The 15,043-nt window shown below is 38.1% G+C and overlaps 1 protein-coding gene across 1 annotated transcript in view; it reads left to right on the top strand.

Moving 5' to 3' along the window:
- The window catches only part of LOC109425362 (DNA repair endonuclease XPF-like), a 33,639-nt gene extending 25,524 nt beyond the window's left edge, over window positions 1-8,115 (top strand). The window contains exons 6-7 of the mRNA XM_062848716.1: window positions 3,808-4,029; window positions 7,415-8,115. Of these exons, the coding sequence (XP_062704700.1) occupies window positions 3,808-4,029; window positions 7,415-7,936 (744 nt within the window). The 3' untranslated portion in view covers window positions 7,937-8,115. The remainder of the gene's footprint in view (window positions 1-3,807; window positions 4,030-7,414) is intronic.
- Window positions 8,116-15,043: the final 6,928 nt, after the last annotated feature.

Raw genomic sequence — 15,043 nt, 5'->3', positions numbered from 1 at the left:
GAAAGAGTTCTTTGAGAATTTCTCCAGAAGTTCCTAGTGAATTCTTCTCGTTTTTTATCGGGAATACTTTAGGAATTTATCAGAAATAAATCTGGATGTTCCTATGATTACCTTTAGGAAATCCTCGGGATTTTCCGGGAAAAATCTGGACCGGGGAACCAAGAAGAATTCTTGAGCAACTGGCAAAAAAAACCTCGAGGAGCTCCGATGGAATTTTCATGAAATTCTTGGATGAATTTCCGAGAAACACCTAACTCGTAAAGAAATTCCCGAAAAATACCTGGAGGTATTCCCCAGAAAATCTAAAAGGAATTTCTGGAGGGATTCCCGATAAACTTCTGGTCTTCTAGTTGCCGTTGACTTATGGAAAAATTTCTCACCAACTCTGGAACTGGAGGAACTACCGAGCAACTCCTAAAGAAATTCCCGAGGAACTCTTCAAGAGATTTGCGAGGAACTCCTGGAGGAATTCCCAAGGATCTCCTGGAGAAATTCCCAAGGATCTCCAGGAAAACTTCCCGCGGGAATAGATGGAAATACTGGAAAAATTTCCGAGAATTTCCTGGAAAAAAATCCTGACGAATTCCTGCAGGAATTTTCGAAGAACTCTTTGCAGAATTTCCGATGAACTCATGACAGAATATCCCAGGAATTCCTGAAGGAATTATCGGGGATCTCATGAAGGACTTCCCGGGAAACTTATGGATGACGCTGAAGATTTTCGACTGGAAATTTTATGTATTGGGGGTTTTGGCTTTCTCAGTCTAGGGAATTCAAACGATTAAATTGGCATTGGCATTGAGGAACTTTCACAGAATTTTTCAAGAATCTTCTGAAAAATTCCCGATGATCTCCTGGAGGAACTTCCATGGAAAGCCTGGAGGACTTTACGAGAAATTCTTGGATAAATTCCCGAGGAATTGCTGCATGAACTTCCGAAAAAGTCCTGGAGATATTCCCAAAAAAAAATGTTCAAGGAGTGCTTCGAGGGATTCCCGATGATTTCCTGCTGGAATACCAGATGAACTCCTGGAGGAATTCCCGAAGAACTCATGGAGAAATTCCCGAGGAGCTCCTGAAGATATTCCCGAGGACCTCCTTTAGTAATTGCCGAGGATCTCCTAGAGAATTCTCACGAATTCCCTGCAAGATCGCTAAGTATCTCAGTATCTCCTGGAGGAATTCTCAAAGAACTCCTGGTGGAGTTCCCGAGAAACTCCTGGAGGAGTTTCCGAAGATCTTCTAGAGGAATTCGCTAGAAACTCTTGGAGGAATTTCCACGAATTTTCGGGAAGAATTCCCTAGAAGCTCCTGGAAGAATTCCCGAGAATCTCCTGGAGGAACTCCCGTGGAATTCCTAGAGGAATTTCTGAGGGGCATCCCGAATAAAACATGGAGGAATTTCGGAGGAATTCCTGTTGGAATTCTCGGAAATCTCCTTGAGAAACTGCCCGGAAACTTATGGAGGAATTCCAGAGGAACTCCTGGAGGAGTTACAGAGGAACTTCTGGAGGAGTTTCCGAGGATCTGCTGGAGGAATTCTCCTGATCTCCTGGGGAAATTTCAGAGGAATATCTGGAGAAATCCCAAGGATCTCCAAAAATATTTTCCGAGGATTTTCTGGAGGAACTCTTGCAGAAATTTCCGTGGACCTCCTGGAGAAATTCCCAGGAAATCTTGGAGAAATTCCATGGGAGCTCCAAGATAAATTCTCGAAGACTTCTGTAGAAATTGCCTGGAAACTCCTGCAGGTATTCCCCAAGAACTGATGGAGGAATTCTCGAGGACCTCCTGTAGGAATTCCCGAGTATCTCTTGAAAGAAATCTTGAGGATCTCCTGGAGAAGTTTTTGCGGATTTCCCGGAGGATAACCAAGGATCTCCTGGAAAAATTCCATTGGGGAACTACTGAATTCAATTTTATAGAAATTATGGAGGGAATTGTCGGATAATTTATGTAGTTATTCCCCGTCGAATCATAAAGAAATTCACAGGGAAATCCTAAAGGAATTCCCGTGGTATTCTTAGGGAAGCCATGGTGGGAATCCAGGGATGTTCCTGGAGAAATTCTCGTGGAACTCCTAATGGAATCCTGGAAACTCCTGAAGCAATTCTAGACGTACCGTCGTTCGGGGTGACATTGGACCTAGAGGGTAACATTGATCCATCGATCGCACGGATTCAATACAAGTCAGATAATCCAAAGGTGGATGCAAAGTATCTTAGAATCATGTATTCTAGATGTTTAGCACACAATTTGCATTCCCGTCGTATTCTTAACGTACCCAATATCACCCTGCTTTGGCCCAATGACAACCCGCACGACGGTACTTCTTGAGTAATGCATGAGGAGCACCTAGACTAATTCTCAGGAAACTCCTGGAGGACTTCCATGTGAACTGAGGAAATTCTTGTGAAGCTCTTGGAAGAACCCCAGACCGCACTCCATGACAAATCACAAAAAAACTGAAAAAAATAGTTTCCAAATAGGCATTCCAAACTCCTGGAGGAATTACAAGAGATAGTAGGATTAACGCCTTTCTTGATGTATATCACTCTATATTACTTGATATAGAGCGCAGGGAGAGCATAAGCTTAAATTTTGATTTTTAACATTAATTTTATACTAAAGCCAAAACGTGGAGTGTGAAGACATTTGAAAATTTCACCTGGTATCCCTGCTCAGGATGGCTGTTTCAATTTTCTGCACTGATGGGGCTTCGGTGTTGACACGGGTAATGTGTCGAACCCTTGGCGGATCTTGCTGAGGTGATGGTGGCGTGGCCGACACTTGAAAACGGTATCTAAAGTGCTTGAACCAGTGTTTCAACTGGTCAGCCGGGTCGGTCAATAACTGTCCAGACGTGTCTTTCACGGGCATCATGGCATTCATCTAAATCCCACTAAGGCGACTTGAGACATCGTAGAAAAGACGAATATCGCCGATATCTGCGGCTTTCTCGCCTTCGTCGGCAAGGGAGTCCACCCACGTTCTTTTGTCCCGCCTAGGTACATGAGTGCCTCACTTCCTTCTTAAGAGCCGAATAGCGCTGACGGGTAACGGTTTTGGCTCCTCGTGTTTTTGCTCGCTCTATCGCGTGTCATCTGTGATCTACTGCTTTCTCTGGGTGAGTAGCTCACCCAAATTATTCTCACCGATGGCGATGCAGGCGTTCTTGATGACGCTCCATTGATTTTCTACGCTTCCACCTTCCGGAATATCTCGCTAGTTTCTCCGAGACCATGCCAGACTATGATCATCCAAATTGTCGGAACCAATTCTCGCAGTAGTCGCCGGTGACAATAAACATGTTCTTCGTTATGCACTTCGACAGCATCGGGTGCCGCGTATCATGCGATCATGGCGAGGTTTCAAACCCGGGTATTCCTCTCATTAAAAGACAGAAGTTGACCCGATGCAAATTTGTGTTCTCCAAAGCTTAGCCAACGGACTTCACTCAGACCTAGGACCCCAAGCTTCAAACGGCACACCTCATTGGCAAGTTGTGCCGTGTCAGTAGCTTAGACTATAAGATTGATATGTCGGAACCGATCAACAAACACTACTCTAAGTTTATAAGAATCTACAGAAATACTTTACAGCAAATACTAAATAAATGTCCCCACTTCCTACCATAATCTACCGAATCAGATCGCAACAGTGTCTTCTTTAATGCCGTACAAGTCTAGTGAACTGTTACAGAAGGATTACGTAATCTGTCCTATCTAAGGCCTAGTTAACATGTTTCAACGCTATTCAGCGTCCTAAGTAACATATCTGTAAGAATACAATATTGTGTGTTTACAGAACATGGTCGTGCCGGAGCACAGAGACGGGAAATCTGAGGACGCTATTATCATGCTGCAAACGAAGCAGGAGGATCCCACGAGTCCGGCCGGCGGTGACCAAGCAGTTGCTACCGAAAGCTTTATCACGCCTCGTATAATCGTCGACAAGCGAGAGTTTCGATCGGACCTGCCATGCTTGATCCATTGCCGCGGAATAGAGGTGGTGCCCATGACGATTACGGTAAGCAATTTGGACATTCTTCATTAGACCGTGTCGATTTATGGAAAATTTCGAATACTCAAAACCGCATAATGTATACCGGGGCACAAAGTTACACTCCAAACAAAAACTAGCGTTGAAGTTTGGGGAAGTATTGTTTCGTATTTCGTGTGTAGTATCTGGTAAAGGCCGTTCACACCTAAATCCGGACACAGAACAATTATTCTAGAACATCAACAGCATGTTTTTATCCATATTTTTAAATTCATATTATAGACAAATGTAATACTCAACACCACAGCAAATAGACTTATATGGATTTGATTCCATTAGCTGCTGCGCACATCTTTCGTGAAGCACGGTGAACTTGTCGATTTACTTCTGAGCAATATCTCACCGAGAACGAAATTATTCGATCGTTGACACCTTTACACTACTTTTTGAGGTCTTCCTTCACCATAGACCAGTAATAGACCAGTATGATTCAATTGGTCGCTGCTGTGGACGGTTTGGTGGATAACAATCCTTGGTTACATAAGCAACGTTGTTTTGATGGTACCAAGTGATTGTATCGTACGTAATGGCAACTGACCAGAACAAGGTCACATGTTTTGTTTTTGTTCAGAAAACGTAAGAGACGCTTTTGGCGACATTCTTCAAAAATACTACAAAAATTACAAAAATCTGAAATTTTAGCTCTCACGAACATATTGCTTGCCATACTTAATATCTTTCAGGGAATTTGGTTTTAAATTTTCGTTTCAGACGCTCAGGATTTTCTTTATGGTAAGTTTGTTGCGTTAAAATCCTGTCCTGTGAGATATTCGAACTTTCTGAGGCAATATGTTTCATCGTCCATTACAACTCGACGGAATTTTGGGAGAACTTGTTAATAAAGAATACGAATTTTCAAAGCTTTTGTGCAAAACAGATTTTCTGCGTACTAACTCAGATGGTGCCATCCTGAATACGAAAGGTGATGTGGAGAACAATGTATTTTATTTTCGTTCGTCTATGTATCAGTCTTGAGCATAGAAAGTTTTATCCCATTCCGTGGTAATATCACTAAGAAACAGGATAAATACTTTGTCCGGATTTTGCTTATTATTTGGGCTATCGATGAGTAGTTCTTGAACAAGACAACAACTACGCCGAAGGTACCAAGCTTATCCGAAGTGATATCACAAGAATATTTACGACCCAAATTATCCCATTTTTATAAAACACATGGGCCTCCATCCCGCGCAGGGTGATGACGCCGTAGATGCAGTCGCCACGCTCTTCCACACGTAGAACGTGCAGTGATGCCAAACAAGCAAGCTAAAAATCATTCGTATAAAATGTTCATTGTTTCAAAACTTAATAGCTCCCTTAAATCACAGAGAACAGACATCCAAGTCCAGTTCCGAAACTGTGTAAGGAATTTAACGGCCATTTGAAATCGGCAACACAAGTGGCAATAGCGTGGCGCTGCAATCGGTTAATTTCCCATACTAATTTAATTCACCACTTGAAATGTTTCAATTCACCACTGACTGTGGCAATATGGTGTTTGATGGCGCTAGTGTTGTCATCGTGTATTGGTTTGCAACCTTACTCAAGTAAAGATTCAAATCCTTACACAACCTTCCGAATGAAATTTGTTCTAGCCTGGATGTCTGTTCTCTGTGCTTAAATTGAGTGCAACTAGAAAGCTATCTTTTAACAAAATGTTCCCTGATATATGCCCCTTAGCTTCAGAAGGGGGAAGGATTTTTATGCTTTTTTTAAAAACCTTACCTACCTTTGAAAGAATTGCTTTCCTTAGCGTGAAGTGGGGCAAAAGTACGAGTAAGGCAAGAGTTTCTTTTGAAGTTTTTGAGCCTAATTCAAACTATATCTTTTGGGTGTCAAGGTTGTTCGAAGTCTTTTTGAAAAAGAGTCTTTTACTTCAAAAATTATGAAAATTGATCAATATTGCGAAAAGTTATGACAAAATACTGGTTTTTGATCAAAAAATTGTATTATGTGTATTGTGTATATTTTGAAGATTCTTTGGCATGGTATTACTTTTTGCAAGAAAGATTTGGAAATCATATTTTACACATAGTGGGTCAAAAGTTCGAATTGTGGGGCAAGAGTTCGAGTCATGTGGCAACTTTAGGTAAAACCCTAAAATTCTGCAAAATGTACATATTAACTCTAAAAATGATGGAATCAGTGAGAAAATTCGATCGAAGTTGAAAAAAAATGTTGTTTTAACTGAATTTGGCGGCAAAATTCTAATTTTTGGTGAAGAAAATTTAACCCTGATTTGGGTAAAATCCAGATCGAACTTTAAAGTGTATTCCAGTTCCAACATCAAATATTAATTGGTTTTAGGTATTCCAATTACAAAAGTGTCGAAATTGTGTACTACGGTTAGCAAAATACCACAAACACTAGATCCGAACTTTTGCCCCAGTGGTGGGACAAGAGTTCGAATTAGACACACTCATTCAAAAAGTGTTGTAACTCAAAATTGAAAAGACATTTGGCATAACTTTGTTCAGCAAAATTTTAGCTTCCACACGCTATAAATTTATTTATATCTGCTTCGATTTCTTGAAAAAAAAAATGAATTTTCAACTAGGGTCGAACTTTTGCCCCACCTTACTCTATACTGGAAAATTGAAATTCTCTTATAAAACTTCAAGTCGAGTGCCGACTTCAAGTCGACTGGCTTACCGATTTATTTAGTTTTTTTTTTTATTTTGCTGGGTTTCATTTGGGTCCATTTGCAACCATTTGTAAATATGCGGTTTTATGTATTCGAAATTTTGCAAAAATCGACACGGCCTAATGCTTTGTATAATTATGGCGTTATGGTTCACATATGTATATATATATATATATATATATATATATATATATATATATATATAGATATATATATATATATATATATATATATATATATATATATATAGATATATATATATATATATATATATATATATATATATATATATATATATATATATATATATATATATATATATATATATATATATATATATATATATATATATATATATATATATATATATATATATATATATATATATATATATATATATATATATATATATATATATATATATATATACCTTTGCAGTCCCGGCAAAGGTCGTCCTGCCTGCCTACTCTGTTTTTTGACATCCGGTTCCATGAAGAAATTTGAGGGGCATTTCTGGAATTTCAGATTTATCTGTTTTTCTTGCCTTCCCGGTCACTTTTTCTAATTGTTTTTTCGTACGAACACGTAGGAGCCAACGGTGAAAGAATCATGCCGATCTGTTGACCCATTCCCGAGCCTATTCGTGACATACAAACACCATTCCATTTTTATTTATATAGATATGTAAGTGAATATCTTTCTTCCCAGGTTGGTGATTACATTTTGTCGCCGGAGATTGCCGTGGAGCGAAAGTCCGTTCCCGATTTCGTCACATCGCTGAAATCGGGACGACTTTACCACCAGTGCGACAGGATGACCCGCTACTATGCCAAGCCAATTCTGCTGATCGAGTTCGATCGAAAAACCCAATTTCATCATCAGCAGCATTTGTCCAAAGTAGAGGACGCATTGGCATGTTTGGTGGTTAATTTTCCTTCAATACAGGTTATGTGGTCCCCAAGCGCCACGGCCACGGCCAAGCTTTACGAGCTTATAAAGCGTGGAAAGCAGGAACCTGACCCTGTCAAGGCGTCGTCCCTGGGAATTAATGAAGAAGCTGATGGTATAAACTTCTTACAAAATCTACCAGGGATCGACTCAACAAATATCGCCAATGTGGTAGAACAATTAGACAGGCCAAAGGATTTGCATAAAAAATCTTTTGCAGAACTAGCAGAGCTGTTAGGCTGCAAAATTAAAGGGAAAATGCTATGGGATTCTTTAAATTAGCCCAAGTTCAAAGAGTAAAGCCTGTATCCGCAATAATCGGGACACAGAAGCACGTCAGTAGCTCTGTAATGAATCGATAGAATCGGCCAAATAATTGACTGAGGACCCTTTGGTGTATGCTTACTATTTGTGCCAAATTTCATGAAAATCGATGCATTACTTTTAACCATGGATGAAAAACAAACAGACGTGGTTTTAAGCATTTTGTACAATCATGACCAATTTTCATTCGCATACTAGATCAGGGGTTCTCGACCTTTTTGAGGTGGCGACCCCCTTCAAAAATTATGGAATCATCTGGGGCCTAATGATTTTTTTTTTGGAAAAAAAATTGAGTTAAATGAACGAAACCAAGTTTTTTAAAGTACAGTGTCGTAGCCAGAAACTTACTGTGGGCGGGGTTTTCGACGGTCAATGATACGTTTTTTTTATTCGACACTTACATTTCATAAACAATGATGTCATGTATATTCAATTTGAGATATAGCTGAAAAAAAGCGGCGCAGCCGAAAAATTTTTCTTCCGAAGGCGTTTTATACTGAAAGTTTGTTCCTAAAAGTTGTGGCTTTGGCGGGTTGCGGTTAACAAAATTAAAAATTGGTATGATTTGCACAAAATAGAATAAAAATTTAACAAGGTTTTGGTAACATCGCGGCCCCCTTGGACTGGCTTCACGGCCCCCCGGGGGGCCGCGGACCACCGGTTGGGAACCCGTGTACTAGATGGTTCTATAACGCTACAGTTCAAAGTTATGTGATGATAATTATGAAACTTCGTTAGCAGTTATGATACTTATAGAGACACTTTCTTGCAAAATTTCATCAACTTTGATCAATTGGTTTGAAAGCTACTGGTGTTGATAGGGGTTAGAGTTAGTGAAAATTTTTCGTGCTGTTCATGTGCGATATTTGCCTATTCATAACTTTTGAATTTCTCTGCCAATTTTCATGAAATTTTCACAGAAGCTAGTTGATTATGTGTATACTATGCCTGCAAAATTTGATGATTATTGGTATAGTACTTTCAATAGTACCGTAAAACGGGGTATCATTGATCAGCGGGGTAACATTGATCGGCTTGACCGACCGCATGAAATGTTCAAACAACTATTTTACATTGTATCAGTTTCTGCAATCGAATGGTATATCGTAATCTGCTATTATTTAGCTATTAAATGACATGTAATTCACAAAAATTGAATTTCATAAACATTGAAATAAATTAATTTTTCCATAGCTGTGTTTCGTAACGCAATGAGATACATTGTCAAACATTTATGCATGGCATGAATACTAAATACAATATGAGGTTCGAAATCACTGTATTACTTCAATATGATATCCTGGAGTTAGATTTAATAAACAAAACTTTTATGAAAATGCTATTTTTCAATAGAATATACGATTTATTAAAAATAGGCTATCCATTCTTTAGGACATTGCCTACCTTTAGGCGTTATTCGCGGTTTGAAGGATTTTAATCCTAAAATAACTTAAAAAGTACATAACTTGTAAGAATTTGGACAATTTATTCGAAATCAGCGACCCCGAATTTAGTAAGTAAGGGTATTTTCAACACAAATGAACATTGTTTACTTAGGTGATCAATGTTACCCCAAATCTGCAAAATCAAAAATTAGCATAAAAAGATTATTTAAACATGTTTTAAAGTTTCACAATATTTTTTTGAGTAGCTTAACATATACTCAGAGGGTCAGTACTTGTTTTAAAAATATAAAACAAATAAAGTTTGCTTTAACAAGAGAATTATTCAAGAAAGATCGAAAATTCTGATCAATGTTACCCCGGATTACGATACAATCGAAACAATAAAGGGTGCTTAGGGGTAGGCGGGGCATAATGAGCAGCCTAAGCATTTTGCCACCAAATCCAGTAAATTAAATGCAACCAATGTGTAATTTTAACGTTCAATCCTCATTTGAACCTTAACTGACGAAAGCTAATCGTTGAAATTCCGAATAAAGTTATAATGTTGTAGAATTTTATGTTTTTAAAAACGTATAAAATCGCGAGTTGCGTTTTGTGGGTGGGGCATAATGAGCACCCTAGGTGGGGCAGGATGATCAATATCAGTTTTGTACACAATCAAATGCTAATTGACTATTCTTGTCAATGATAAAGCATACCGGCAACAATCAATGAGAATTTGAAGGGATTACGGGGTTTAATTTGTAGGGAACTGTGGGGTTTCAATGAGTCTTCTATTGAGGAATTTTTAAACGGTGATAATTTACAGATACTGAAATTTTCAAGTTAATAAATTGAAAGTTACAAACAAAACCTTACTATATGCATCAAAACAGAGAAAACCAAAATTAGAATTTGTTTGTTGAAGATGTTTACCATTTTCATTATTTTATCACTAGTTGCTCATTCTGCCCCACCCTACTACCAACTCTTTGAAGCATATTTTTTCAACAAAATAATTATACAAATAGTTGAAAAGTGTTACAAATACATTTCATTGGCCTAGGGAATATCAAGAAAATCGATAGATGCCCACTAAGTTGTGATTTTGATACTCAAAACCTTATTTTAGGCCACCTGATTCTTATAATATTTTCCCAGTACATGACCACTTTACGCATTTTGATAATTTTTTCAAGGTAAACGGATTTTTTGACTAATGTTTTGTCATCAACTCATTGGATTTTAGATAATAAGGCTACAATCAAGCAATTTGTTTTGTTAATTTGAAGATTTACAGTGAAAATACAAGGTGCTCATTATGCCCCACCTGCTCATTATGCCCCGCCTACCCCTACTAATTGCTGTCTGAGGGGCTAAAATCACGTTCAGTCCCAATACATGTTTCGACTATAAAATTGTTATTAATGCATCGATTTTTTTGAAATTTTGCCTATGCAACAAATGTTTATCGAGGGGTTTCTGTTCAAAATTTCAGCTATTTCCTTTGCCAAATTCAAAAGTTACAGCTCTGACAAGCAAAACTTTGGGCTGTACAAAATTCAATGGCGCATATTTGACTCTTTCGTTGTTACAACAAAAAGTATTGCACCGATTCAAATGAAATTTTGTAGGTGAAATGAACACATCTTAATATACTATTAGACAAAATTTGAGCAATTTCAATGTTTATATTGCAGAGTTACAGCTGTATTTATGTGTCCCGATTATTGCGGATACAGGCTTTAATTCATACAATAACATTTAAAATTCTGACAGCAGTCGTGGGATGATTTTACAATAAAGGTGACGATGAAAATTCAATAGGAATAATGGAATGTTAGATATCACTGCACAGTGGTCCACGAACCAAATTTACGAGGAAAGATGCATTCAATGCCTTCAAATGAGTTTTTAGGCAAATATGGTCTTCTACAAAGTTGTCCCTATTAATCAAGCCCTCTTCTCAATATACATGAAAATTAGGGTGGTCCATATTTTCAAAGAAATTGGTAACCAAACTTTTTTATTTGCAAGAATAACTGTATCCACTTATTCGCGAGCGGTAATGGCGGCGGCGCACAGTGGCGGGCCTCCATACAAAAGTCGGACAAAACCTCAAATGTTAACCGAAATTGCTAAAATTCACAGGTTATGATGATTTTAGTTCCCTAAATCTATTTCTGATATGGAACTTATCATATATTTTGATTTTACTATATTAGGGTGGTTCAAAGTTTTGAAATTTGCTGATTATGGAAAGCGGTCGGTCCAGGATCTTTTCGTAAAGGAAATTTCCTTGACTTCCTTGGGCATAGAGTATCTTCGTGCCTGCCACACGATATACACATGCAAAATGGTCATTGTCAGAGGAAGCTCTCAGTTAATAACTGTGGAAGTGCTCATAGAACACTAAGCTGAGAAGCAGGCTTTGTCCCAGTGAGGACGTTACGCCAAGAAGAGAGAGAGAGAGGAAAGCATGTAAAAATAATCGATAATAAGCTATTACGATGAGCTTTCTGAACGTAGGTTTTGATTAACCTTTTAATTTAGGGGTTCTTAAATCATGTATTGGTATTGAAATAAACTATAATTGTGTATTTGTTGCTGTTAGGGTGGTCCAAAATCTTCAAAACTACATAAATCATTAGAAAAAACGTTTATCTACGTTTTCTTTCAATGGGTCAATTCAGATACACACCAATGTTGGCTGCCAAGACGTGGTCTATTCTCAGGGACTGCCCATAGACCACGTGAAATTTTACGGTGGGTGCACGGCGATGTGTTAATTCAATCGTTATGGGGTCAGATAGTCTAATATAGTGAACTGCGTAAAATTTGAACTGCTTTTTATCAATCTCGTTTCAACAACTTCACACGCTATGTCTGAACTAGAAGAATATAAAAATTGAATGTACATCGGGTTTCTTTCCACAGAGTATCAGAATTCATGCTATATTATCATATGCAGAAACTTTTAAAATATTTCATCGGGAAAATTTTTATTTTTTCATCTTTTTAGCAGTTTTTCATACAAATTTGCATGAAATTCTCGTTTTCGGCCATTTTCTCTCCCATACAAAATGTATGGAAAAATTTTCACCGATAGAATATTTTTAAACCTTCTGCAAATGAAAATATAGGTTGAATACTGATGTTCAGCCGAAAAAAATCCGATGTACATTCAATTTTTATAATCAGCTGGTTCAGACATAGCGTGCTTCATATATGCTCTTCCGAGTTTGGGTTGTAAGGTACATCGATCCTTGCTATCACTTGTCGAAGCAACCGAAACAACCCTATATATATAGAATTGGCAATTCATATTCGCAATATTGAAGGGAGTTTTTGATAAACGATCATCAGAGATCGGTAATCATATTTATGAACACATGAGTTCCAGCAAATAGTTTCAAAATCTTTATCACTCTGTGTGTCGTTCAGTAGAAATGTGTTTAACGAAACTGCATGAATAACATACAATAAAACTTCAAGTTTAAAAAACCAATATAAGGGGTTTCACTAAAGAGCGTAAAATGTTCGTTTCATAAAATTGAGATTAAAATATTCAAAGATAGCCTTGGTGATCGCGACGTTTACGCAGAAAAATATTTAACGTAGCGTTTAACGCCGTTTAGTGAATTCCTTTTATATTTTATAGATGATTGTTGCTTTGAACTGTAGCGATGTGCGTGTAGAAAAGAAACACGTAGATGTCGACGAATTTGTGTCACTCTATATTGAAACTTCGATAGAAGTTCGTGAAGAGATTGCTTTCAAGGTTGTTGAGCAATTCTAACGATTAAGATGAATCGAAGAAACGACCAGTTTAAGAAAATGAATGAGCAATGGTTTGTAGTTATTTTTACATGTTTTTCACGGTTGGTTTTGTCTTTCTTTTATTTTGAAGGATTGAAAGAGTTAGTTGTATCTGGTGAAGCAACATGTGGTTAGTGTCTAAGAAAATAAAGGCTTATTCACACTTAGTCGTCACTCCTTTCCTCTCCAGCTTACTGCTTTTACCTGGAGCACCCACTTTCTTGTGTTTTTCTGACAAAAAATAAAATATTATAAAACGTTAAAGCTGTGGCCATTACATTATCAGACACACCCTCACACCAACCACCCCCCCTTATGACCATCTGACTTGATGAAAGTCTCTTACAAGAATGAAAATTACACTAAATTGTTAGTATTCTGAAGCCAATTTGAACTGTGTTAAGATAAAATTTAAACTTCAAACAATATCACTTCCTCCACAACCATGCGGCTCCATTGTGACCTGATAGAAAAAAAAAATTTTTTTCGCGCTTAGCGCAAAAATGCGCAAACAGTGGCCTATATAGCCAAAAACTAGACAAAATTGCACGTCAGATCCGGCATACGGCGTCGTTTTCTGATGTTTCCTAAACAAGTACTGGATCTCTTTAATACGAAGTTTTTCTCCGAAATTTTATAAAAGTCAATATGTTTGCATATTGCAAAAACATAATAATTTTTTGATTGAATTCGAAACAATCCCTGAAATGTAATGGTTATTCATACCCAAAAACACAAAAAATGTTGTCACATTATTCAAGTCTTCCTAACTTTTACAACGAACTCATGAAGGAAGCTCATAAAATAAAGACAATAAATGCTAATATTGCTGCACATAAAACTTCAACTTTGAAAAAATCTACAAGATTCAATTTTCGACCAAATGACTTGAAAATTTGGGGTTTTCTTAGTTGAAGTATCTATAATGGAAGAAAAATATTAGAAAAATAAAATATTGAAGTCGATTTTTGAGGTTTTGTCCGGCTTCCGGCCACTGTGCGGCGGGCACATCCAACCGATTCGGATTTTGACGTTTCTTGGGGGAAAGTCAAAACAGTTTCATTCTCCTCCTCACCCCTTCACCCACCGTTTGGTGGCGCCAACCGATTGCGATCCCCAAGAAACGTCAAAAATCGAATCGGTTATTTGTGCCAGCCGCCGCCATTACCGCTCGCGGATAAGTGGATACATTCTTCGGGAAAGCTGTAGATCTATCAATTTTGAGCAAGTTTGCCGAAGACACTTTTTATGTAGCATGAAAATTGACCGATTTAGACGGGCTTGGTGGTCTAGTGTCTACCGCTTCTGATTTATATACAGAAGGTCCTGGGTTCAATCCCTGGCCCGTCCCTTTCCTCCTACTTTGTATCTTTCTATATACTTTCTCTCTGCTCTCTACATATACAACTCATGTATATAAACATGTTCATAGCCGTCGCTAGAACAGAAACGGGTTGAAAGAAAAAGCCGTTTACCTTCCTTCCAAACTTTTCACAGCACAGTGCCACAATCCTATTAGAAAAACGCCTACAAGTTATGCAATCGAGCGAACTGTGCCGCACATCTTCAAAATAATAAAAACACACAATTCTATCACCTTCGCCTGGTATCCACACACCAATGTGTGAACCTTCTGCCAGCCCATTCCCACCAACACTCCAACATCCGCATGAGTTTGTGCTGGCGCAGAGGTATATTCGGCCAGATGTGGATACAAACGATTGCAATCATCACTTCCTTACCCCTTTCCCACATTGACCTGCAACCTGACGTGGCAGGCGCCCATTGTCGCCTAAAAATAGAAGATCACCAACGCTCACACACTGAAGATGCCTGCTAGTCCCCGGCAGTTATCTCATTG

This window comes from Aedes albopictus, chromosome 1 (genome assembly GCF_035046485.1).
Source record: "Aedes albopictus strain Foshan chromosome 1, AalbF5, whole genome shotgun sequence".
In the NCBI taxonomy this organism is placed as follows: Eukaryota; Metazoa; Arthropoda; class Insecta; order Diptera; family Culicidae; genus Aedes; species Aedes albopictus.
The sequence above is the reverse complement of the archived record's forward strand: the minus strand, read 5'-3'. Positions and strand labels throughout refer to the sequence as shown.